Genomic DNA, 24,495 nt, shown 5'->3' with positions numbered 1-24,495 from the left:
AACTAACTCAAACCTTAATCGTATTCAATCGGCCATGCTTTGGTTGTTATTAGTAATCAACGAAAAACATAAATTAATAACAAACAATCGATTCATAATAGTTTGATGACAACAGTTGATTAGAGCCAGATTCCGATAACTTAAGTGGTAAGATTAGCTTATTATACCAGCTTATTATACTTAAAAATATATTTTAAAAATATACATTGCACATAATTTGTTTCTTAAAAAAGTTTTCAATATTTGTTTATATGTGTAACGATAATTGTAATGCTATAGAATTTGATGTATGGAAGCAGCCATTAGATCTAGAACTATATAGTATATTATCTTATGTCTTTGTTCAAGGAGATAACATTCTTCAATTTAAATGGTAAACATTAATAATTGGGATTCAAGTGTTTGGTTTTACCCTATTATTTAAAAGTTTTTGTTTCTTGCAGAGGTATATGTTAGTATGACATGTTCATAGCCAATTTGTAGTTAAACGGGCCAAAGGTTATCTAAGAGATAAAAAAGATCAAGATGTGCTTTTGCATTCAACTATGAAATTTATAAGCAGTGTTATCTTCGATGATGGAAACTGGATGGAATAATATAAATGTTCTACATATCGTTGGCTTAGGCATTAACAAGGGTATCTTTGGTAGCAATTGGTTAATTAGAGTTTCTGGAGTTGTAGATAGAGGTTCAATTGCCACTCAAATGTGAATGACACATAAGTGGTAAACATAGATGGAGTAATACAATTATGTTATTTTGTGTGTCTAGCTTTATCAAGATCACCACCAACTGTAACTTGATTTTAACATTTTTGTGCTTTGAAAAATAACAGCAAGTCTTACCATTTTGCTCTTAAGAATTATGATTTATATTAATTGACTTCAAATAGTCACAAAAACAATTAATGATAATAATTAAAATTTTAAAACTTATTAAATATTAAAAACTTAAATAAATATATATGATCTCTAAGATTTGCTATACCTCGTAAGAGATTTCTTGATAATTTTAAGGATCTTTGTTCGCTATAATGATTTGTTTGAAGTTTATGATCTCTATTGATTTTAAATAACCAAGGTTCAATTTTAATGAATTGAAGAGGATCTGTAGTAGTGTAGTTACAATCATAATGAAGATGAGTTTTTTGACGCCCACAAGGTGTTCGATTCTTGCTAAATAATATTATTTTGTTTTAAGTAGGAACTGAATACTTGGAAGCAAAGAAGATATATGATATTCTTCTGAAATCAACTCCAGAAACCCGCAATATATTCAGTCGTTTTTCTGGTGCTGCTGTAAGCTCCAACATAATAAGTCTATAAGATGCTCCCTTTTTATTCAGTCACAATCTTTATTTTACAACAGTATTTTACATTTTTTTAAATGTCAAGTTTTGGCAGCGTGTTTAGGAAGCAATTGTGCATGCTTATGGTAAGGACCATATCTACCTTGGGAAGGCTGCGCAACTTATAGTCCAAAATATCAATTAAGAAATGTACATCTCATTAGAATGATTACATATTTATAATCATCATCATCGTACTCAGTATATCCCACCAATAGCAATGCTATGGTAGGGTCTGAGGAGGGTAAGATGTAGACAGCCTTACCTCTATCCCATAGGGATATAGAGGCTGCTTCCGGTGAGACCCCCGACTCGATAGTAGTTTTGCATCAAGCCTTGGACATAAGGCACATAGCACTCAATCATCGGGACACCGGCTGATTGGTGCATGTGCCCTTGTCTTTCGGCTATCAACGCCACCACATGATGCCTGATTAACCTTCCGCCACTTTTAACGTTATTTTCACGAGATTAGTAAAATAACGTCAAAATTAGTGCAATTTTACTTTTGCCCACCCGAGGGTTCACACATATATACATTATATGCGCGCACCGCAAGCAAGGCGTATACTTACTAATACTGTATTGACACTGTTATTTTTTTGTTTTTAATATTGTTTAAAGTCCGTATCAGAAAACGCTCATCCAAAAGATTCAACAACTTGCAGAGCGGGGGAAAAACATGTTAGTTCGCTTAAAATATGAACATCCGTGTTCGTTTACGTTCTACATGAACATAAACTAAGTTAATTGTACAAAGGTAAACGAACAAATATAAAAGCATTAAATAGACAAATCATTTTATGTTTTATTCAATAATGAACTTAAACGAACATAAATGGATCAAAATATGTTCAAGTATATATATTTATTCTAAATGGATATAACTGACTTCCTTGTAATAAATTAAACTAAAACAATTAGTTACAAATATATATAATTACAAATGATTAAATCAACCATTGTTTTGGGATCTAATGTTAACAGCTTAGTTCGTGTTTAAAATTATCCCATTACAAGACAGATAAACAATCAAATAAAAAAAACTAAAAGTAACCCGCGGAAAACGCGGGCTAAAAGCTAGTAATAATATATTTATATATTATTTTCATTTGATTTCTCTCGTAATAACAGGAATAAAAAACGACTGACAAAATTGAGTATAATATTGATATAGCGTTTTTTTTAATTGAAAAAAAGCTACCATTTCATGTGATTATCATTTTTTGTGTTTCCCGTTACATGACACGAACACCTAGGAAATTATATAACTTTTAGACCGGTATCCTAACTAAATTCCATGAGCTAAACACAAAACGTTAATCAAAGGGCCTGATGTTAAAACATGTCACTAACGTGAAATGTCAAGCTAAAAAGTGTTGGACGAAAACTGCATATTGTAGATTACTTCAAGGTTCTACGCTATAAAATACAATAATTTGCAAAATGCGGTGGGATTCAGCAACACATGTTCATATCTCCTTCCAAATATGAAACCGAGTTTCCTACATTAATATTCTTTTATCCAAATAAAAAAGAAAACAAGTTTGACTCTTTTTAGTGTTCGTGTGGAAACTGGAAAGAAGCACTACAAATGGTTAGATTTGAACGTAAACGAGCCGCTAAGAAGTGTATATTCATTGCATGGCCACAGTGGCGGATCCAGGAAATTTTCTCATAGGGGTCGGGAATTTTTATGGTCGGTACTAATACAACTGTCGGGTCAAATCGGGTCGGGTCGAATCGGGTCGGGTCGGGTCGAATATATATATATATAAAAAGGATTACCAAACAAAATATTAGATAACAAAGTCAAATACATCAAAGTTGTTCTCTACGAGTTTTCATCTTTTGAAATCTAACCATTACATCATCTACTTTAACATTGATAAGCAAGTCTTTCTCAATGTAACAAATACAACTATCGCTTAAATTTTCATCACCCATTCGATTACGCAAATCAGACTTCACATACTTCATCGCCGAAAATGATCTTTCAACGGTTGCGGTTGCGACGGGTAGTACGAGAGCTAACTTTAATAAACGATACAGCAATGCAAATGAATGGTGTTTCTTTGTTTGAACCATCAATTGAACAAGACTTGCTAAACCATTCAAGTTTTCAAATCGTTTATCTCCTTTCAAATTATCGATGTATGTCGCGAGTTCAACCGGGAGTCTTCTTTTATCACTTTCATCAAAATCATATGGGTATAACTCGACTAATTGCAATATTTTTGGAATAGAAAATGCCCGAAAATTATCACAAAGAGTTAAACAACTCAAAGAAACAAGTAAGTCGGATGTTACCTTGTTAAAACGGTCCCCAAACTCTTGGATTTGCAAATCTAGAACCGCATTGAAGCAATCATACTCATAATAGTGGCGATTTTTCATGTTTGTCTTTTTTCTTGGCGTTAGTATGTTAATGTAGTCATCATCCATCTTTACCTCTAGAATATCATGTTTTTCACAAAAAGAGCTAACCTTCTCCACAAACTTGTTATACCCCTCCAACCTAAAGTCTTCAAGTTGCCGCTTAGTTGAAGAAACCAATGAACTTGCGTTCACCAAATCTTGTTCTTTTCTTTGAAGACATTGAGACAATGAGTTTGTGACGTCTAGAATATGCAACATCAAGTGCAAGTAAAATACAAAGTCGTATTTTTTCATTTCCAATTGATGTCCTTGCGCTTAGCTCATGATAGCTTTCGTCTTACCCGTTTCTTCAACATATTTAAGCACATCCATGATCATTGGATATAAAGTAACCAAACGATCAAGTGTTTTATAGTGGGAATTCCAACGTGTATCTCCGGGCCTTGTAAGAGATAGCTCTTGATTCAACCCACTTCCGGTAACCAAGACACCTTTCAAGTGTTTTTTTTTTTACTTTCTCGAAGCTTATCTTGTCGTTTGCTAGATGCGCAAACGACATTTGCTATAGATGCAACCGTTTCAAAAAATCTCCAAATAGGCTTATGTTTGTTCGCAACACCCACAACAACAAGTTGAAGTTGGTGAGCAAAACAATGTATATAAAAAGCCGAAACATTTTCTTTTAAAATTAAAGCCCTTAACCCATTGAACTCACCCGACATATTACTTGCGCCATCATAACCTTGGCCTCTAATCTTGCCCAAACTAAGTCCATGTCGACTAAATAAATCATCAATAGCGGATTTGAGAGTTAACGCCGACGTCTCCAAGACATGAACAAGCCCAATAAACCTTTCCTTAACCACCCCATATTTATCCACATATCGAATAACCACGGACATTTGTTCCTTGTTGGATACATCACATGATTCATCAACTAACAAAGAGAAATAATCTTCACCAAGATCTTCAAAAATTTGTTTTAATACCTCTTGAGCAAAGCAATGTTTAAGATCTTGTTGAATTGTTGGACTTGTCATTTGGCTATTCGCGGGTGCATTACCTAAAATAACATTGCCAAGCTCTTCGTTTTGTTCTCCCAATAATTCTAAAACTTCCAAGAAAAGCCCTTTATTTAATGAATCTGTTGATTCATCATGACCACGAAATGGTGCCCCTACCTTCGCTAGTCTTTTTGTAACACTAGTAGAGGCACCTAATCTAAGTCGATAATTGGACTTTTCCTTCTCACTCTTTTTATCAACAAAAGTTGGTAGCGATTGATCTTGGTTAAGCAAACCTTCACCCATTTTAAAGGCTTTATTATGAAAACTATTAAAATCCCCTTGATGACGATGAACTTTATCTTGTCTAGTCCAGCCGTTAAACCCCTCGCTAATGAAAGCTTCTTGGAGATTTCTAACTTGATCCTTGAACAAGTAGCAATGTAAGCAATAAACGCGATTGTTTTTTATACAATACTCTAACCACCCCTTAAAATTAGTATACCAACTAACCGGAAAACGTCTTGAATCATTACCGATCATTCTATATGGAAATGCCACGCCGCTTGGTTGACATGGTCCTCTTAGTAGATATGTTCTTCTTATTGCATCTCGTTGATTCACGTTATAACTAGAGATCGGTTTTCTATCGGCGGGGTCCGAAGGAAGATCATCCAATTCAACAAACTCGGGAGTCTTAGAAGACGATCCTTGATTTCCTTTTTGTTTAAGAAATCTCTCCATTATCGGATTCATTTTTCTTTCTTCCTATAAGATCAAAAATACAACAAACTTAGCAAGTAATCAAACTATTAACCTAAAATCACAAAATTCCCCCATTTTTTTAACATAATATAAACATCATTAACCTAAAAATCTTAAAGCCTAACTAAATTAGACATAAATTAAATGTATTATGTATTTATGTTATACCTTATCTCGGAAATTGAGTCAGAGGAGGCGGCAGAGCCCAGGTCCGGCGGTCCGCAGAGGCTGTGTTGCTGGATGGTTGTTTGGCCGAGAGAGGCCGACGCCGGCCGATCAGAGGGACTCAGGGACAGAGAGACGAGATCAAGGGTGTGACTGATTATGTTTGTTCTATTCAATTGTTCTTCAGAGTCTGTTGTTTGGAATGGCCATTCATCAGGCGGTAAACTGGTAAAGGGTTAAAAGAAAATATTAATTTAGAAATAGGATTGGGTATTGGGCTAAAAAAATGAGTAGGGTTTGAGTTGGATATTCTGCTTAAAATTGGATTAGATATTAAACTAACGGGCTTATTGGTATTAATAGAAATATTGTTTGTATAAGTGTATAACGTTTATATAATTATATTTATACAATTTTCATTGTATTTTTTAATACGGTTAGTCTCAAAATCTCATGGGGGTCATCTTGAAATTATACAGGGTTCGGCTTCAAAATTTCACAGGGTACGGGGTCAAAATTTTACAGGGGCCGGTCGGGAATTTTTCGGTATATTAACACTAAAAAAATTTTTTCACAGGGGACGGGGGACACCCCGGCCTTCTACCTATCTCCGCCCTTGCATGGCCGGTTAGGGTAGTGCGAACCGGACAATCAGCCTAGGCCAGTATTTTCGATGGTGAAAAATTTATATGGACATGTACAAAAGAAAATCAAAAATAATGAGAAACTCTTCATTTTACATGCATGTAACATTTTGTATAATGCTTATAAAAAGCTTGAAAAGGTGAGTTTTCTTCTATATTACATGTTGTAATAACATATAAAGATATATACATACGAATTAATGACCTAATAACTAGGTTTTCTCTAAAAACAATTTGGATTATTAATGAGCCACTGATTCATCCGATCATCTTCATTTTACCCTCAGGACTTGGGAGGAAACCCATAGATGAGAAAACTCTTTTGACCCAACTTGAAAACACATATTTTATGTCACATGTGAGACTTGAACAAAAAACTTTTTTTTATTACATAAAGTCTTTTAGTGTTTCACCTCAACTATTTAGACGTATTAGGGATATTGGCCACACAATAACTAGGTAAAGAATGTTTCGTGTGAAGCTAAAAATAATATAATTATATGATGTGATCTTTATTAGCTTGTGTGTCCATAAAATGGACCGGATCAAGTCGCTTTTGGATTTCATTCCAAATCAAACATATCCAAATCCTAATTACTAACAAATTCTAATATTTTAAGTTAATAAAATTGTGGAACGTTTGACTCGCAAAATCAAGGGCCAAGTCCGTTCGATAGTGTTTGGGAATGTCTGGTAATGTTCGTCTGATTACGTCCGATAATGTCCGTCCGGTATTGTAAGTGTTTAGATCTATCCAGTATTGTAATTTAATTGTGGAATTTCTAGTGTTATTAATTTCACTTTTGTATTGCTACATATGATAGATATCTCTTATAGTGATCCACTTAATGGTAATATTTAATATATGTTAAGTATATTAAGATATTATATGATGTAATTCCAAATTTGCATAAGAAGTATATGTTTTGAATTAATATGTAACCGTTTATATTTGTTTATTAGTGTTCGCTGTCCATTTATGTTCTCATGTTCGTTTGTACATTAATGTCCGTTTGTCCATTGTTGTTCGTTAACGTCCGTTTATAATATTAACGGACGGACACAGACAAACTCAATTTCTTAATGGACGGACGCGGACATGAATTTTCGTTCGGTAGAGTGTTTGTGAACCGTCCGTTTGTCCGTCAAAAACTTAACGGACGGACACGGACAAACTCAATTTCTTATTGGACGGACGCGGACATGAATTTTCGTTCGGTAGAGTGTTTGTGAACCGTCCGTTTGTCCGTCAAAAACTTAACGGACGGACACGGACAAACTCAATTTCTTAATGGATGGACACGGACATGAACTTTCGTTGTTGAGTGTTTGTGAACCGTCCGTTTGTCCGTAAAAAACTTAATATATGGACGGACATGGACATGCTCCCGTTCGGTCCAGTCCGGTCCGGTCCGTGTACACCCCTACACACACCGTACATATATGTTACTCATGGAAATTGTACACGCATGCCATACACGCATCATGGACGGGATGGGGCAATATCATCATAAGAACATCGTGTAACGGGTATATCTAACATACGGTACGCAAGATAAGTTAAATTTAAGGTCTATTAGATCCCATCACTACATATTGGTTTATTGTAGATTTGTAGATAAATCAATATAAATATAGTTTCTTAGTGTATGTATGGAGATTGGAGATTGATATTATAGTTCATTAAGAAAATAAAATTCACCTCGTAGACTATAGGAAACTGTATTTCCTCATAGAAACACGACAATTCAAATATTATTGCATTCTGCCATGTGCTTGGTATCATCATAACATGTACTTCATTTAATATATAAATTGGCTAAGTTGTATTTCAGTTTCTTATACAATAAATATTCCTTTCTAATATGATGTGGCTACGTCTCTAAACGAGTTAAGCCGAGTGGAGCCTGAGGCTCAGCTCGTTTACAAACAAGTTGAGTTGGCTCGGCCCAATTATAAACCAAGTTGAGCTCGAGTTTGTGTTGGTAATTTTGGACTCCAAGTTAAAAGTCGGTGAATTGAACTTGAGAAATCAACATTGACAAGTAATTTATAGTTGGTTATGTTATATAATTACAATATATTTCCTAATTGCTTTGTAATTGTAATTGCCAAGCTAGCAAGTTAAGGTTATTATATATAAACAGAGTTATGATTAGATATTATAATATAAGATTCAACCGAGTTAGGGTTAATTAAAAAACATAAGTTATGTGTAATAGGGTTTTTAGTTATATTTTGTCTATAATATATTAAGAGTTATTCAATATATGTTTCATATGTTTTACGTTTTAGCGAGTTATATCAATTCGTTCTTGAGTTCAGCTCGTTAAATACTCGAGCCAGTTCGTTTATTTGAAAAACTAATTTTATATCTTACACATATCGAGATATATGTATATATCCAATTTGGACAATTAGCTTGAAGGCTGACCATTGGTCCATTTTGGACACCTCGTGTATATTGGCCTCGCCATGCAGTTGGACAATTAGCTCATTCCCAATGCATACAATCTACACACCCGATTGTGCTGGGTAAACCATGCATGCTTGTATGTGCCTCGTAAAAACGTCGTAGATCGTTCCAGTTTGGCTCTCTTAGATAATGTGGTCCATATAGTTTTAATATTCCTATATTTAGTAGTAAATTAAAAACAATTTATAAAATAATTAATTAAAAACAAATTATAGAGTAAACAAGTGATATAATTATGTACCGTAACAAAAATACTCCAAGGTGTCTCGAATTGTTTTATCGGCCATCTTTAAATACTCGTCGTTAATTTCGGACGTGTTTCCGTAGGTGATCACGCGTATGGCTGACGTAACCTTCTGAATAGTTGTGAATCCTAGCGTCCATCGACTGTCCGGTTTTTGCTTAAAGTAATCAAGCTCACGCTCTAAATCTTTGGTAATGCGCATAAATAAATTTTTAGATATCCGAAAGCGACGCCTAAAAGTATTCGGGTTCTTGTATCTCGACGAGTCATTGAAATAATCCGCCATCAAACGATCGTTGGCGCAAATACGGTCTCGTTCGATATATGTTCTTTTCGAAACCAGGGGTGGAGGAGAGCTAATAGAATTCATATAAGTTGTCGCGAGCAGAATCACACTCATAACCACCTCTTCCTCCGCACCGTCTTCGGCTTGTCGGCCGGGCCCGAAAAATTGGTTGTATATAGAAGTGGGAGAATCAATAGATTAGGTTTTATAGGGAATTTGGTGTGAGAAATATAGAGTTTAAGAAAGAAAAGTTTATAAACTGGTGAATTTTGATTTGGGATGAAGATAATTGCATAGAAAAAAATTTGTGTTTGTTTTTGTTTTTTTTTTATTTTATAAGCGGTAATATGACCGTTTTTAACGTCAAATGTTTTAAAATTTGTGCCATTATCGCGTTGTGTACAAAACGCTTTGGCCAAAATGCCTACTCACAAAGGTGGGGTGAGTGGGTGGGTGGTGGTGCAGGGAAGGGGGGGTGCCCCCGGCGTTTTATGCCCAAAACGCTATAATCTAAGCTCATGTTTAATACGTATAGAGTGGGCCCAAGAAGAAAGTCAAACCCTGGTATTACGGTCTACGTACTACAAACAGATGCTCAGAGCCTCAGAGCAAAGTTAAAACAGTTTAGTATGATGTGAACAGAGTCGTTAGCATCCTAGCTTTATACAAAGAATACTACTAGTTAAAGGTGTATATATGTGGTCCAGCTTAGTACTCAAAAAAGTACCTCCCAAAATAGAGTTGCTACACATATATACACCTTTAACTAGTAAGTACCTCCCTAAATAGAGTTGCTACACATATTTTGTAATCAACATTTTACAGAAATGGCAATATACCCGTCAACTTTTTCAACAAAATTGGTGTATGATTGAATTTTAGTTTTACGTCTTTTATATAAATTGTTTATGACGATGGCAACTCAATCCAACAGAAACCTTACTTTACGTCTTTTAATAATGAACCTTGGATTTTAATATTTCAAACCATGACACATTGGCTGATATATACATTGTCACACCCCGACCAAAGGCGGAACATGTCTGGGTGCAACGTAATTGGACAAATACACAAGACACTATTTAATGTGACAATATTTATTTAACTCATTTTATTTCAACAAATCGATAAACAACACTTCTCGTCTACACAAACAAATCGAATACAAGTAACAATTATATTGTTCGTTTTACTAATATCCTAAAGGTCTTGGTAACGTTTTTATCAAGCTCTCAAGTCAACAAAAGTCAAACCTGTAACATTTCATAAAATAAAGTTTGTCAGCACAAAGGTTGTTGAGCAATTCATAAGTTTGAGCATATAAGTATATAGTAATAAAAATGCCACAAAACTTGTATACAAAACAATAAATAAAAGCAATAACTTGGATAAATTGACAATCGCTAATAGAATTACGTTAGCGCCATCTAGCTACAAGGGTTTGCCAAGTAGTCTAGGATTTAATAGAATATCGTTGATTGCATTACGTTAACGACACCTAGCTATTGGCAATTAGTCTAGGATTTTATGACAGTTGCTAATAAGCTTACATTAGCACCACCTAGCTACAAGGGGATGCCAAGTAGTATAGGATTTAATAGAATATCGTTAATTGCATTACGTTAACGACACCTTGCCATTGCCAAATGGTATAGGATTTATAGATTTCACCAACCGAAAGCTGTAAACACGTAAACACATAATCATGTAAGCATAGAACACCAAATCAAGCATTTATTCAAGTAAAGTACACAATCATGTTTGTGGGTTTCAGATTCAAGTAAATAAGCATTTAGTTTGATAAGTATGAAATGTCACCCCAAAACGGAAGATGGAAAAAGGGGTATGAAAGTACTCACCTCGATTGATGAACCGAGAAATAAATAGATAAATAAATGAAGCTCGAACGATAAACGAACAGATCCGACTTGAAACGATAAACACCTTAGCTAAAATAAATAATGTAATATATATTAATGAACTTGAAATCATAATAAAACTAAATAATTGGGACGGTTCGTAGTAAATCGGGTTATCGGTTAATTTGTAAATGATTAGGGACTCGTACTTAAATGATAATTAATATGAAAATAATATTATTTTGTTTGGACTTTTAAATAACTAAACCAATATCAAAATAGAAACAAGACGGGTTTTAAATCAAGAGTTCGGTTTTATAAGAATGAATTGATATTAAAGCTTATAATAATAATAATTCTAAAGAGATATGTTATATATATATATGTGTGTGTGTGTGTTTATATATATATATATATATAGATATGTAAGATAATGATGATAACAACAACTATTTCTAATAATACTAATATAGTATAGTAATTATAACAATAATTATTGTTAATAACACTAATATTAATAGTTAAGGAATAAAAGTCTTTGATACAAATTTAAAGTGATGTTGATATAAGTAGTAATAGTAATAAGTAATATTGATAGTAAAAATGATATCATTTGGTTCGATTTCTAAACGAGTTCACAAAATAACCATATTAATACTATTGCTAGTAATTAATGATGATATATGATTTTAATAGATAATAATATTATGACTTTTAATAATATTAATAACAATTTTATATTTATAATAATAACGACAATAATTATAATATTATCAATTAATAAGTATAATAGTATGTTATACAAAATAATACTAATAACAATCTTTATATAGTAATGTTAGTATTAATAGTAATAAAGTTTTGTTAAGTATAAAAATAACATCGAAACCTGTCTAGGATGAGACCCGAACCCGTGACCTCTAGTTCTACAACTTATGTACCAACCGACCGAACCAAAATAACAATTGTTAATTTAAACCCATAATAAAGATAACATATCCATTATCCGATCGTTTATCTTTTCCCCCAATTCAAAACAATACCAAAATCCATCCAACCCGTTTCAAAGTATACAACCAAATATATAACCGATTATTAACGATTTCAAACTTATAATCGATATATATAAAATTATTAACACCCAAGCCTAATATTACTTTACCTGTTAGATGTTTATGAGGTTGGCTCTACACCTGGAACAAAACCCGAGTCGAAACCTGCCGAAGACGAAGAAACAGAAGCCGAAGCGGAAAAACGATACAGAGAGAGAGAGACAAGGCGGAGGGAGAGAAAGACGAGAGAGATAGAGAGCTGCGGTGAGAGGGAGAGGCAGAGAGAGAGTAGAGAGAGCTGCGGTGAGAGGTCAATTCCGGCCGCCGGAAAAGCGAACAGAGGGGAAGGGAGGATGGTGGGTGTTCGGTGGTGGTGGTGCGACAGTGGAGGTGGTGGGGTGTCGCCGGAATATCGTCGGAGATGGTGGCCGGAAAATCGGCAGGAGGTGGAGTGGCGAGGTTGGTGGTGGTGGCTGTGGGTGGTGGTTTGCGGCTGAGATGGTCGGAGAAACGAGGGAGGGAAGACGGCCAGAGCTCGGGGCTTGCCGGACCGCCGTCGCCGGAAAACGGCTCAATGGTGGCGGCGGCTGGGCTTAGTATGTATAAGATGTTAGGGTTAGGTTATGTTTGTTGTTTATATATATACATATTTTCAAAAGTGGCCCCTCAAGTTTCAATAAATGTTTAATATGAGTTTAAAGGTTTTCAAGGTTATAACGAGTTTACGAAAATTAGATTAAACCCTCTATGTTTTCTCAACGACACTATAATATGACAAAACATCGATTTATTGGTGATCGAAATATATAATATAATATTGTATAATAAATAAATAATGTTATAAAAATGTTGAGTCGGGTTCACGTAATAAAAGTTTACAAAACGAAAACAACTCAAGACTCGAATTTGACGGATGTCACATACATTCTATCGTTTCGACTACTTACGGGTTGTTCTAACTTTCAGTCTTTCACTTTCATTGTTAAAGACAATTCAATTCCAATAACATAATTGTCATTGATTTACATTTGAATTTGACTTGATGTCACTCACAATGATGCTTATGAACAAAATAGAGAAACACATATGAGCGAAAATCGAGTGGAAATCAAATATTAATTGATTGTAAGTTTATGCATATTATGCCACTGGGATTCATGTTAGAAACAAATGCAAAAGTTAGGAGTGTCTATGGCTAACTTGACAGTATGAAATATTATCACTGGTCTGAGTCATAGTTTGGATTATCATAATCCAATTTTCCTTTTAATAAAACTAACAAAAAAAAGCTCTTTCAAACTATGTTATACACTTATACTTCTCTCTTCTTTATAACACATCCCATTAATTAGTGAGACGTAAAATAACATGGTTCATTAAACATTTCAATATAAAAAAAAAATACCTCGATTACAATTGTCCTCTACATTGTTACATCTTTTGAAAATGCTCAATTGCATCTTCATGAGTATCATTGAGAAGTTCATCTACTTCTACAACACTAATTACGCAAGTATTCAAGAAATTAAATATGTATTCAAATCAAGTTGTCAAGAATTAACATAAAGAATGTATTTCAAATATATAATTTAAGGTAGATGTTCAAATGCTACTTCAAATATACTCTTATATTATGTACTCCGTATCGAATGTATGCAGTTATATTGGAAGACAAAATCACAAAAAGGGTTCATCTAAGAAGGGGTAATTTGCATATTTTCTACTTGGGCCAACTAAATTAGTTTGCATTCGGGTTATATTGTTCTGACTTCAGCCCGTTGGTTGCAATTTATTGATCCGAAGCAGGCCCATTTAGAGGTGCAAAAAAAACCCAAACCCGAAACCTGAGCCCAAAAGAAAAACCCGGAACCGGTTTTTTATACCCGGGTTTTTAATAACCGAACCCGTACCCGACCCTACCCGTAGGGCACGGATAGGGTATGCATTTAATACCAAAACCCGTACCTGAACCGAACCCGATTTGTACCCTGGTAATACCCGAAACCCCGAACCGGTTCCATACCCGGAACTGGGTTTTTCAAATACCCGATCTATACCCGAAATTACCCGAAAAATAACTGAAAAATACCCGAAAAATAACTCTAAAAAGTGCAACCCCTAAAAAATTCCAATCTATACCCGAAAAATCCCCAGAAAAAACCCGAAAATATGGTTTTTTCAATACCCGGAAATAGAGTATTCAAATACCCGGTTCTATACCCGACCTGATACATAGGGTATGGTTTTTAGAGGCAATACCCGGACCCGACCCAGATATTGCTAATGCCCGATCATATCCAAACCCGGTTTTTCTAATACCTGATTTGTGCACCTCTAGGCCCATTGGTTCCCCCAAAAACCCACTTAAATTTCAAAATTAGTAATTTAGTAGTTCTAAAATATAGAAAAAATCTAGAAGAAATCAGCTTTATACAATAAGTTGTATTTGATTTTTTTTAACGGTCAACAAATTGAGTTGGCTAGGTACTCTGTACGAGGTGACCCCAATGGTAAAAGGCCACTGCCAGCTGGCCTAACCTAGCCGCACGGAGCCCTTAAGCGCCTTCAAGTTATCTCTAGTTCCGAAGAAAACCCACCCATCCGAAGGTCCACTGACGGTAAAACCAGGACGCCCTCAAGATAGAACTGGAGATCACAAAAATCCTAGTCTTCCTTCAGAAAAAATCTGAAAGTTGTATTTGATTTGTAAATTGGAACCAGCTTATGCAAACTTATTGTAAAAAGAAAGAAAAAAGCAAAAATTTACTTCATTTCCATGAAAGGATAAAACAACTTTATTTACATAAACCATGCATTAAACGGAAACAAAAAAGGGTGCTTCTAAACATAACCCTTCTCGCAAACTTGGAGGTGGGCCCCACCATTTTCCCTCTCATGTTGTTTTTGTTTTTTTTTTTGTTTTTGTTTGGGGGGGGGGTGTTACGAATACATGCACCCTATAAGAAAACATTCATAGTACTAATCTACCGATTCTTGAAAGGCGTAATCTTGATGACAAGTCCCGGAAACACATCATCTGGATCATGAATATGCGGGTTTTCTTCAACAATATAAGGATCACCACACTTCTCACCAATCGTGTGCAACGTCTCTCCTTCACGAACGACGTAAATCTCATCACACGGCCTATAATCTCCCACATTTGTTTGAACCCGTTTCACAATTCTTTCATTTTCCATAGTAGACGACTCACAACAACTTAAGACCAACATTACCACCAAGAACAATGAGCAATACATTGAGAGTGTCTCGGCCAATGTAGTTGATGAATGAACTCTAGACATGATGTTTGATGATACTATGTTTTCGGGTTTTAGGGGGTTTTATAGGTAGGGATTCTAGGTTGATTAGGAGGAGGGTTTGGTTGTTGGAGTTGGTATGGTGATGGAAAAACAAAGGGATGGAAGTTGAAGTGGTTGTTTTCAATGGGGTAGATAAATGTCAATTTTTGTTAAAAAAAAGATGAAAAAAATAGAGGATGCAATGCAAGTATTAATTGAGCCCAAAGGTTGGTTTAACTGCTTTAATCGAATGGTTGAGTGACTCCTTTCAGTTCTTGGTGGTGTAGGTCAACTTCAAAATATTACAAAAAGTCAAATGTTGATTGAGTCAAATAATGCTAACAAATGATTATAATACTTTCTATTTATGTTTCTTTTAGTGTATCATATTGGTTTTGTTACCTTTGTGTTTTCTTAGTGTTACTTTAGATATATATATCAGCTAATCAAAAACATAAAGAAGGTATTTTTTATAGTATCGGACACACTATAAAAATGACATTTATTTAAGTATTAAGGTGTTGGTTACATGGTCTTTTTCTGAACCAAACTTTGATTCATAGTCACATGATTCATAAAATTGAGAAGAAGATGTATAAACATGACTACATAGTACTATATTTAGGAAATATGTGATTTTAATATTTCTAAACGTTGTGTTTTATGTATGTAAACTTTAATAATATATTAATCTAACAACTTAAATGTTTGATTTAAAAACACGTATTAAGATATAACATATCGAATGTGTAACTTTTTAGATGAATGGATTGATAAATACGAAACCAAGTTCACTTAAATTCCTTTAAACTCAAGATTAAAAATGTTAGATATTGCATACCGTGTTGCGATTAGGTAGTTACTTTAGCAAGCTAGAGTCTCGACCACTCGTTATATGAAATAAATGATATAATATTCTATACTCATCCAGAAAACATCAACGATTACATAATACGTGATTTTGTAACTGATCCCCAGCCCAAATAGTTGATGTGAGACACCCAAACACTCCAGTTAAGAAAATGAAGGTCTTGGGTTCAATTCCTACACGTGACAAACATAGATTGGTTCAAGGTTGGCCCGAGGGGTTTTCTCACATATAGTTAGTTTTCTCTTGAATATGAAACAGAAATGATTGGATGAATCAGTCAACTTTGCTAATCTACATGGTAGTTCAAAAAAAAAATCTAGAAACATAGGACTATATGAGATTGCGACCCAGAACTAGAAATGACAAAAGGTTAAAACCAACTTTTTAATAAGAATTAAAGTAAGCCACGTTGACATGCAAATCACTTTTTTGTCTTTCTTTTTTTGAAAGCATTTATGAGAAGAAAGAGGTTACTCAAGTTAGTTTTTCTGACAGACGTTGTGTTCTTAGCTGGTTCGAACTGGGACCAACCATAATGTCCGTTCAGTTTGATAGAGCGTCGCGGTTTCATTATGATAGACTTGTCGGTTTGAACTTTTTCAGGTTCGTTCAGCTGACAAGATTTTAACTCGAGATTTCACGTAGAGAGCCTTTGACAACTTATATACAAAAATATTGATAGTCAGAAAGACGAGGGGCGAAACTACTTTAAAAACATATAATTTCAACATCCGTAAACAGCCGCTCTTTTGGGTGTTTAATATCTCACCATAATCAAATACTCATACGCCAGCTGCAATCGCTATCTACTTAAAATACAACGGAAACTAAACCAAGATAGATCCTATAATTCAAAACTTAAAATCTTCAAAAGCATAAGCCAAAGATAACCAGCAGGCATGCACTAACAACTTTTCATCAACTCTACAACACTAACGTTATGCGGTTTCTCAAACCTTTGGGTTTGGGGAGCCGATTACAAGACCGGGCGCCTTAGCTGGATGACCTTTAGCCCCACCACCAGTTTGTCCACCCGTACTCTTTACATTTGGTGTCTCAACAGCAGTAATCGACTTCTTTATCTACAATTATTTTACAACCAACTAATGTGTTAGTTACTTGGTTATGATTAAAAAAACAATAAAAGTCACATAAAAAGTACATACCGCAGCCAAACGCTCTCGGTGAGCATCATTTCCAAACTGAAACCAAATATCAATGTCAAACTCAAAAGTTAATAATAAGTCCTTTTTTATTAAAATAGAAATGCAGATATATAAACAGTCTTACTGGTTTCTTGTAGCACTTAATTTCATCACCGCTGAACCCGGGAAGATTCATGTTCCAGTTTTTTTCTGAAACAACCATTTACACCTTTTGTCAATATCATAATTCTCAAAAAAATAAAATATTTGATTAAATTCTATAATTCTAACCTAGTTGGAGAAGAATGTCCTTTGACTCCAGTGTATTTGACTTACGATGCTTGGCTAAAGAACACGCAAACTTTGTAACCTAGAAAAAAGAAATTATAATTTTAGCTACAATAAACTAATTGCACAGATAGTCCCTGTGATATGCACTGATTTTGGTTTTTGTTCTGAAAAAATGCACCTTCAGTTCATTAGTTTGCAGATTTGTAACAAAGATGGTCCTTAATATAGATGGAGGCTAAGTTTGACTGTTAAGTGGTTGTAAGCTGACCAAAATACCCCTAAGGATAGGGGTATTTTTGTCATTTGTTCAAATTTAACAAACAAAATAACCCCCCATCCATTTAAAAAACCCTTCATTATTTGTCACAATTCGCAAACTCATGAACTAAAGGCATAATTTTCAAAACAAAAACCAAAATCAGTGCATACCATAGAGACTATCCATGTAATTAATTCAAAATTAAATTGCAGATGTTTAATCTTTGCTTTACTTGTAAGAGAAATTGAACTCACAGATTCAACGAAATCATCAGCAATATCAACAAGAATGTCTTCCACTTCAGGATCTAACCGTTCAGCTGGATCAATCTGTTCATAACAACTAGTTAAATAAATGGTCAACAGTTTTGAAAGTCAGCACAAGAAAACGGTTACCTGAGAAACTATCTCTTGGATGCTTCTTTTGCTTATAATCCTGGTACAAGACTCGGTGGGCTCCACAGCAGGTGGCGGTTTGTTAAACGTGGGCGGTGGTGCGACCGGGCTAGATTGACTAATACCAGGAGCAAACGGTCTTTGGTTACCCAACCCAAGGTTCCTAGCCATCTGCTGCTGATGGGCCAGACTTTGTGGGACCCGCGATGGTGGTAACGAGTAATGCTGATCTTGTGACTGCTGTGACAATGAAGACGGTTGTGACTGCAAAGATGAGGATGTTTGAGGCTGCTGTGTAGATGCTGACATGGCGGTTTGTTGCTGAGGTGGTAAGTGGGACCTCTGCTGCAACGTTGGAGGGTTCATTTGTGGTCTGAATGATGCTGGTGGTAGTGGAGGCTTTCCTTGTGCTCCGGAGGATAACCACGGCTGATTATGAGACTGTGTGTTTTGTGGTGTGTTGTTAGGTGCTGCTGACCCTGGTGCCACCGATGGGTGTCTTAAATGACCGTGATCTTGAAAATTCTATATATTTGTCACATAAGAAAACACATATTTAAATACTACTTATCATGAATAGCATATAGCGGTAGATTTATGGTACTTAATATGAAATTACGATACAAAACACAAAGGTACTGACTTGTGTGGTTGGTGATTGATTACTAGCACTTGTTTGTGGTCTAAGAGAAGGTGGCATAGGTCTCTGTGGATGTGGCGCAGGGACTCCAGTTGGCCTCAAAGAAGAACCGGAACCAAGAGACCCCATCATTCCTACACCCTGCATTCCAGATATTGATGGCCTCACCTATACAATTGAAATACAAAATCAACAAATTTACACTATTAGCATAAGTAAACACTAACATAAGTAGTCAATTTCAGCTTTTCAAGTAGGGGTACGCAATAACTTAACCATGAACCAAAAATCGGTTATCGGTTTTTTTTGTACCCTTGGTTAACGAATTTAACCAAACCGATCCATTAATATTTTCATATATTTCTGTCTTTTATACCACCATTGCATGTATTTCATGTTTAATAGCTCCATTTCATGTATTTATGGCTTCATTTCATGTTTTCAAGCAAAATTTTAGACCATGATTGTTATTAACCAAAATTGATCGACAAACCGAAAACTAACAAACTAACCAACTAAACCAAACTGATTAACCAAAAACCGATTGGTTAACAAACTAGATAAACCGATGACTTCGGTTTCAATTGAGGCTAATAACCGAACAGAATGAAATTGAAACAAAAACCGAAGAAACCGAACCGAACCAGTAACCAAATTAGCCGAAAATCAGTTATCGGTTTTTTGGTACCGTTGGTTACCGAATTTAATCAAACTGAACCATTCAATTTTTCATATATTTCTAGCTTTTATACCTCCATTGCATGCATTTCATGTTTTATGCCTATATTTTTAAGCAAAAATTTTAGCCCAAGTTTGGTTAATACTCGAAATTAACCGAACCTAAAACTGACAAACCAACCAAATAAACTGAACCAATCAACCAAAAACCGATTACTTAACAAAACTAAATTAACCGATAGCTTTGGTTTCGGTTAAGGCTAATAACCACCGAACCGTGCACACCCCTAATTTCAGATAACAATTTTAATGCTGGCATAAGTAATCGCTAACATAAGCAGTCAATATCAGGTAGGGGCGAGCAATAACCGAACTATTAACCAAAACGAAACTGAATTAACCGAAAATCTGTTATCGGCTTTATTTTGTACCCTTTGTTAACTGAACTGAACCATTCATATTTTCACATATTTCTAAGAAAAAAATTAGCCCATGTTTTGTATTAATTGAAATGAAACCGACAAACTAACCGAATAAACCAAACGAATTAACCAAAAACCAATTGGTTAATAAACTAGATTAACTGGTAACACAGATAAATGAACTGAGAGCAGTGCAGAGTGCAGACCCCTAATTTCAGTTGACAAATTGGACCTCAGGCGTGCTGGTACTGTACGCACCCTAACTCATGTCTTCGGTTTCGATTGAGGCTAATAACCGAACTAAACCGACAAACTAACCGAATAAACCAAACCGATTAACTGAAAACTGGTTGGTTAATGAACTAGATTAACTGATGACTTTGATTATGATTGAGTCTAATAACCAAACTAAACATACAACCAACAAACTAACCGAATAAAGCAACAGACTCATCGAAAAGCAATTGGTTAATAAACCACATTAACCAATGTCTTTGGTTTCAGTTGAGTCTAATAACCGAACCAAACCAAACCGTAAACCGATTGATTACTAAACTAGATTAACAATAACTTATGTTTCGGTTCCAGCTAATATCAAACCAAACCGTGCGCACCCCTAATTTCAGATAGCAATTTCAACAATTTGGTACCCTTGTTAATCGAATTTAATCAAACCGAACCACTCACATTTTCAGTTTTGATATATTTCTAGCCTTTATACCTCCACTTCATGTATTTCATGTTCTATGCATGTATTTCTAAGCAAAAACTTTAGCCCAAGTGTGGTTGTTACTCGAAATTAACCGAACCGAACCGAAAACTAACCAAATAACCGATTGGTTACTAAACTAGATTAACCAACAACTTATGTTTCGGTGCCAGCTAATACCAAACCAAACCGTGCACGCCCCTAATTTCAGCTAACAATTTGATAATAATAATAATAATTGGAAAAAAACAAATAATTAGGGGAAACCTGAGGAGTGGTGGTGGTGGGTCCAGAATCAGGTGCATTAACATTCCCACCGCGCCCGAACTGCGAGCCGAACGAAGGGGGAGTCAACGAGGAGGGGGGCTGGGGCGAGGGTTGGGCGGGGACACCAAGGGCCATTCCGCCTCTCTGGGCGGGCGAAATTGAGGAAGAAGAGTGATTGGTCATGGAATTGAAGTGTGAGAATGGAGGGTATGGGCGGTTGAATGGGGTTTTGGAGAGTGGGTTTAATGGTTGTGGTGGTAAGGGTAGTGGTTGGGATGTTGGGAGGTGGTGAGTTGGGTGTTTAGGGTTTTGGGGGAGTGGTGGGAGTGAGGGTGAGGGTGTGGTGGTGGTGGTTGGTGGTGGGGCGGTGGTTGATGGTGGTGGTGGTGGTTGGTCCATTGTGGTGGTGTTTTTTGGAATTGTGATTTGGGTTTGTTTATGAGGGGGCTAAGTCCGGTGAAGTTCTTCTATCATTTTTTAAGCAAAGCTCTCGATTAATTTTTTTGTAATACATTCTTTTATTTTCAATACCGATGATTATTTCTATGGGTGATCAACATAACCGTATTTGTTTGATTATATATTGTCATTTTTTTTGAAATATTTGCTATTGATATTATTAATTATATATTTTATTGGATTATGTAACGTAGTATTTTCTAATATTACCAAACTTTTGGCCCAATTACATTGTTTAGATTACGGTTAACCGACTCATTATAACCTTCAAAACCGATTAACCGAAACCACTATAACGGATTAGATATGGTTATCCTAAACCAACCTATGCACATCTGACTCCCCTAGTAATAGATATAGTTGGATACTGGATGGTTGCCACCTCACCCCTTCTACTCCTTCCTTGGACCAGCTATGTGTGTATGGATTAGTGGGTACAGGTATTGGTAACAACATACTTGGTTTGGTACCGCGACGATACTGTATTGAAGGTAAAATTCAGGAAATTCAGTACCGTACTAGTACCGAAAATTCAAAACTTTAATACTAACGGTATCAAATCGGTACCGTACCAGTACTCATTTTGCTCATCCCTACCTACGTGTTAGTGGTATATATGCTCAACCTGAACACAACATATGATGCACGAGAATTGAAGATTTGTTTTTTATTTAATTTACTAAATTATATCTTTAATATTATGATTATCTTTATATCTTATTTAAATTTTGAAGTCTTTGAATGCCTAGTCCGTAGGATTAAACCAGCTAGGAGATATATATTTTCTTGTTTAAGTTGTTTTTATAGTATTTGGGAGATTTGATTGAACATTAAGTTGAAGGACGTTGTTATTCTGTTTTTTATTAGCTAAAGTGTCATGAGTAATTTGAATGTTTTCGTTCTTACATCAACACATAAAACTAAATGTATCATTTGCTTAAAACTTAAACACACACATGTTTGAAGAGGGGTACTTGTTACAATTATACGACCAAATATCAATAATATGAACAACATGATTTGACATGATTAACACGGATAAATATAAGCAGTTTAATTACATGAATGACATGACATTTTTAATACAATATCTAATGCTATATACTATTAGCGCCTTCAATAAATATCAAGACATAACTTACATAATAAAATAAAAGTTATCAGAAATTGCAATCCAGATTAGGGGATGGAAACTAATTATGATGAACTTAATTGTTTATAAAATAATGAATCCACGTCATTTTGAAGAACTAGTCTCAAACGTGTCTGGTTGATATGCTAACCCATTTAACAAGATTAGTTAAAACGTGTTATTCGTGTCATAAACGAGCTAAGTGGGTTGAATTGAATTAGACATACTTTTAATCGTGTGAACTTGTTTTTGACCCGGGCACGTTTTAACACAAACTTACTTTGCATCATGCATGCAAAGTAAGTTGTGTTAACACGTTTTGCTAAATATATGTTTTTGGGTTAAAAGTTAAGCGCGTATAATAATATAAAATAAGAAAAACATACAAGCTTATAGAGGTAGGGTAGCAAAAAACCCCATAAACCCATGCGGTAACATCCACAGGTCATTCAGGAGTCCCTCAGAAGAGATCCGCAGGTCATCTACGGTACTGCATAATACGCAGAGGATACACACCAAAAAAGATGAGTCCAAATGGCTATCCTAAAAGAATATGGAACCTCCCGCAGATGCGGAAGCCCCATAAATGCGGAAGAATAAATAGGTGGCGTCAGTAAGGCAGTTGTAATCAACTTCTTTCTAGAGGATTGATTGAAGTATTCCCTGAAAATGACATACTCTCCTTCGTGGAGAGCACGTGATAACGCAACCAATCATGAGAGGACAACTGGACATTCTGTTATAACAACGCACATGGTTAGCTATCACCTCCTATCGAATCCCATTACGTGTCCATTCAGGTAGAGAAAAGCATCTTCTGGACAGTGACAATTCCACCAATCACATTCCCTTGACCACCGGCTTCAAATACCTAACTTATCATCATAAAGTAGAGGTGCACAAATCGGTTTTTTTAAAAAAACCGGTTCGGTTATTAACCGGACCGGTTTTTTTCGTCCATGAAAAAAACCGGTTCGGTTAATAACCGGACCGGTTAATAACCGGTTTTTGTGTATGAAAACCATAACCGGTCAAACCGGTTAGGACCGGTTTGGGAACCGGTTAGAACCAGTTAATAAACCGGTTTTTTTATTAACCGGTTTTTTAATAACCGGTCTAACCGGTTAACCGGTTTTTTTTTTTTTTTTTTTTTTTAAATAACCATTATTTTTTCACAGTATAAACAAACCGGTAACTACAAGGCAAACCGGTAACTACAAGCATTAAATCGTTATCGCATATTCGTAACTCAAAAATACATAACTTTCATTTATAGCTTTTACATTAAAAATACAAACATTAAATCGTTATCGCATATTCGTAACTCAAAAATACAAACATTAAAGAATGCTTAGACACGATTACATTAACAACTTGCTGTTTCTTACTCATTATTTTCATCGCTACCCGATCCCGAGCTATTCCTTAGGTAATCGTCGTACGCGGCTTCTTCATCGGTCATTGGTTGAGTGTGTCCTTGATTGACCTCGTCTTCATACAAGCCCGCCTCATAGTCCATTTCCCCCTCGAGTGAGCGTTGATGTTGTGCCCTATCTAAAGAGTCCAAGTAATCCTTGTAGCAAATAGACATCTCTACAGCTGGTGGAGTGAGTCGAGTCCTCCTAATCGATATAACCCTGCCAGAAACAGAAAAAGCAGACTCCGAAGCTACCGTGGAAGCTTGGACCGTTAGTAAATCTTTG

At 35.3% G+C, this 24,495-nt stretch overlaps 3 protein-coding genes across 3 annotated transcripts; all 3 read right to left on the bottom strand.

Annotated features, from left to right (window-relative positions):
* Nucleotides 1-4,221: 4,221 nt before the first annotated feature.
* Nucleotides 4,222-5,475, bottom strand: LOC143536262 (uncharacterized). Its single transcript, XM_077030293.1, has one exon. It carries the CDS (start codon nt 5,473-5,475, stop codon nt 4,222-4,224), a length of 1,254 nt encoding a protein of 417 aa, XP_076886408.1.
* Nucleotides 5,476-15,206: 9,731 nt separating this feature from the next.
* Nucleotides 15,207-15,527, bottom strand: LOC143536261 (uncharacterized). The gene has a single exon (XM_077030292.1). The coding sequence runs from the start codon at nt 15,525-15,527 to the stop codon at nt 15,207-15,209; it is 321 nt and encodes a 106-aa protein (XP_076886407.1).
* A 1,502-nt stretch (nt 15,528-17,029) lies between these two features.
* Nucleotides 17,030-21,533, bottom strand: LOC143536248 (transcription initiation factor TFIID subunit 12-like). Its single transcript, XM_077030282.1, has 8 exons — nt 21,202-21,533; nt 19,129-19,293; nt 18,486-19,010; nt 18,345-18,419; nt 17,832-17,910; nt 17,686-17,750; nt 17,562-17,597; nt 17,030-17,477 (listed from the first exon to the last, which is right to left on the bottom strand). Exons 1-8 carry the CDS (start codon nt 21,382-21,384, stop codon nt 17,346-17,348), a joined length of 1,260 nt encoding a protein of 419 aa, XP_076886397.1. The 5' UTR covers nt 21,385-21,533; the 3' UTR covers nt 17,030-17,345.
* Between the last annotated feature and the right edge of the window lie 2,962 nt (nt 21,534-24,495).

Source organism: Bidens hawaiensis, unplaced genomic scaffold (assembly GCF_021521415.1).
Source record: "Bidens hawaiensis isolate Kalapana, Puna unplaced genomic scaffold, B.hawaiensis_p1.1 tig00010770_1, whole genome shotgun sequence".
Classification (NCBI taxonomy): Eukaryota; Viridiplantae; Streptophyta; class Magnoliopsida; order Asterales; family Asteraceae; genus Bidens; species Bidens hawaiensis.
The sequence above is the reverse complement of the archived record's forward strand: the minus strand, read 5'-3'. Positions and strand labels throughout refer to the sequence as shown.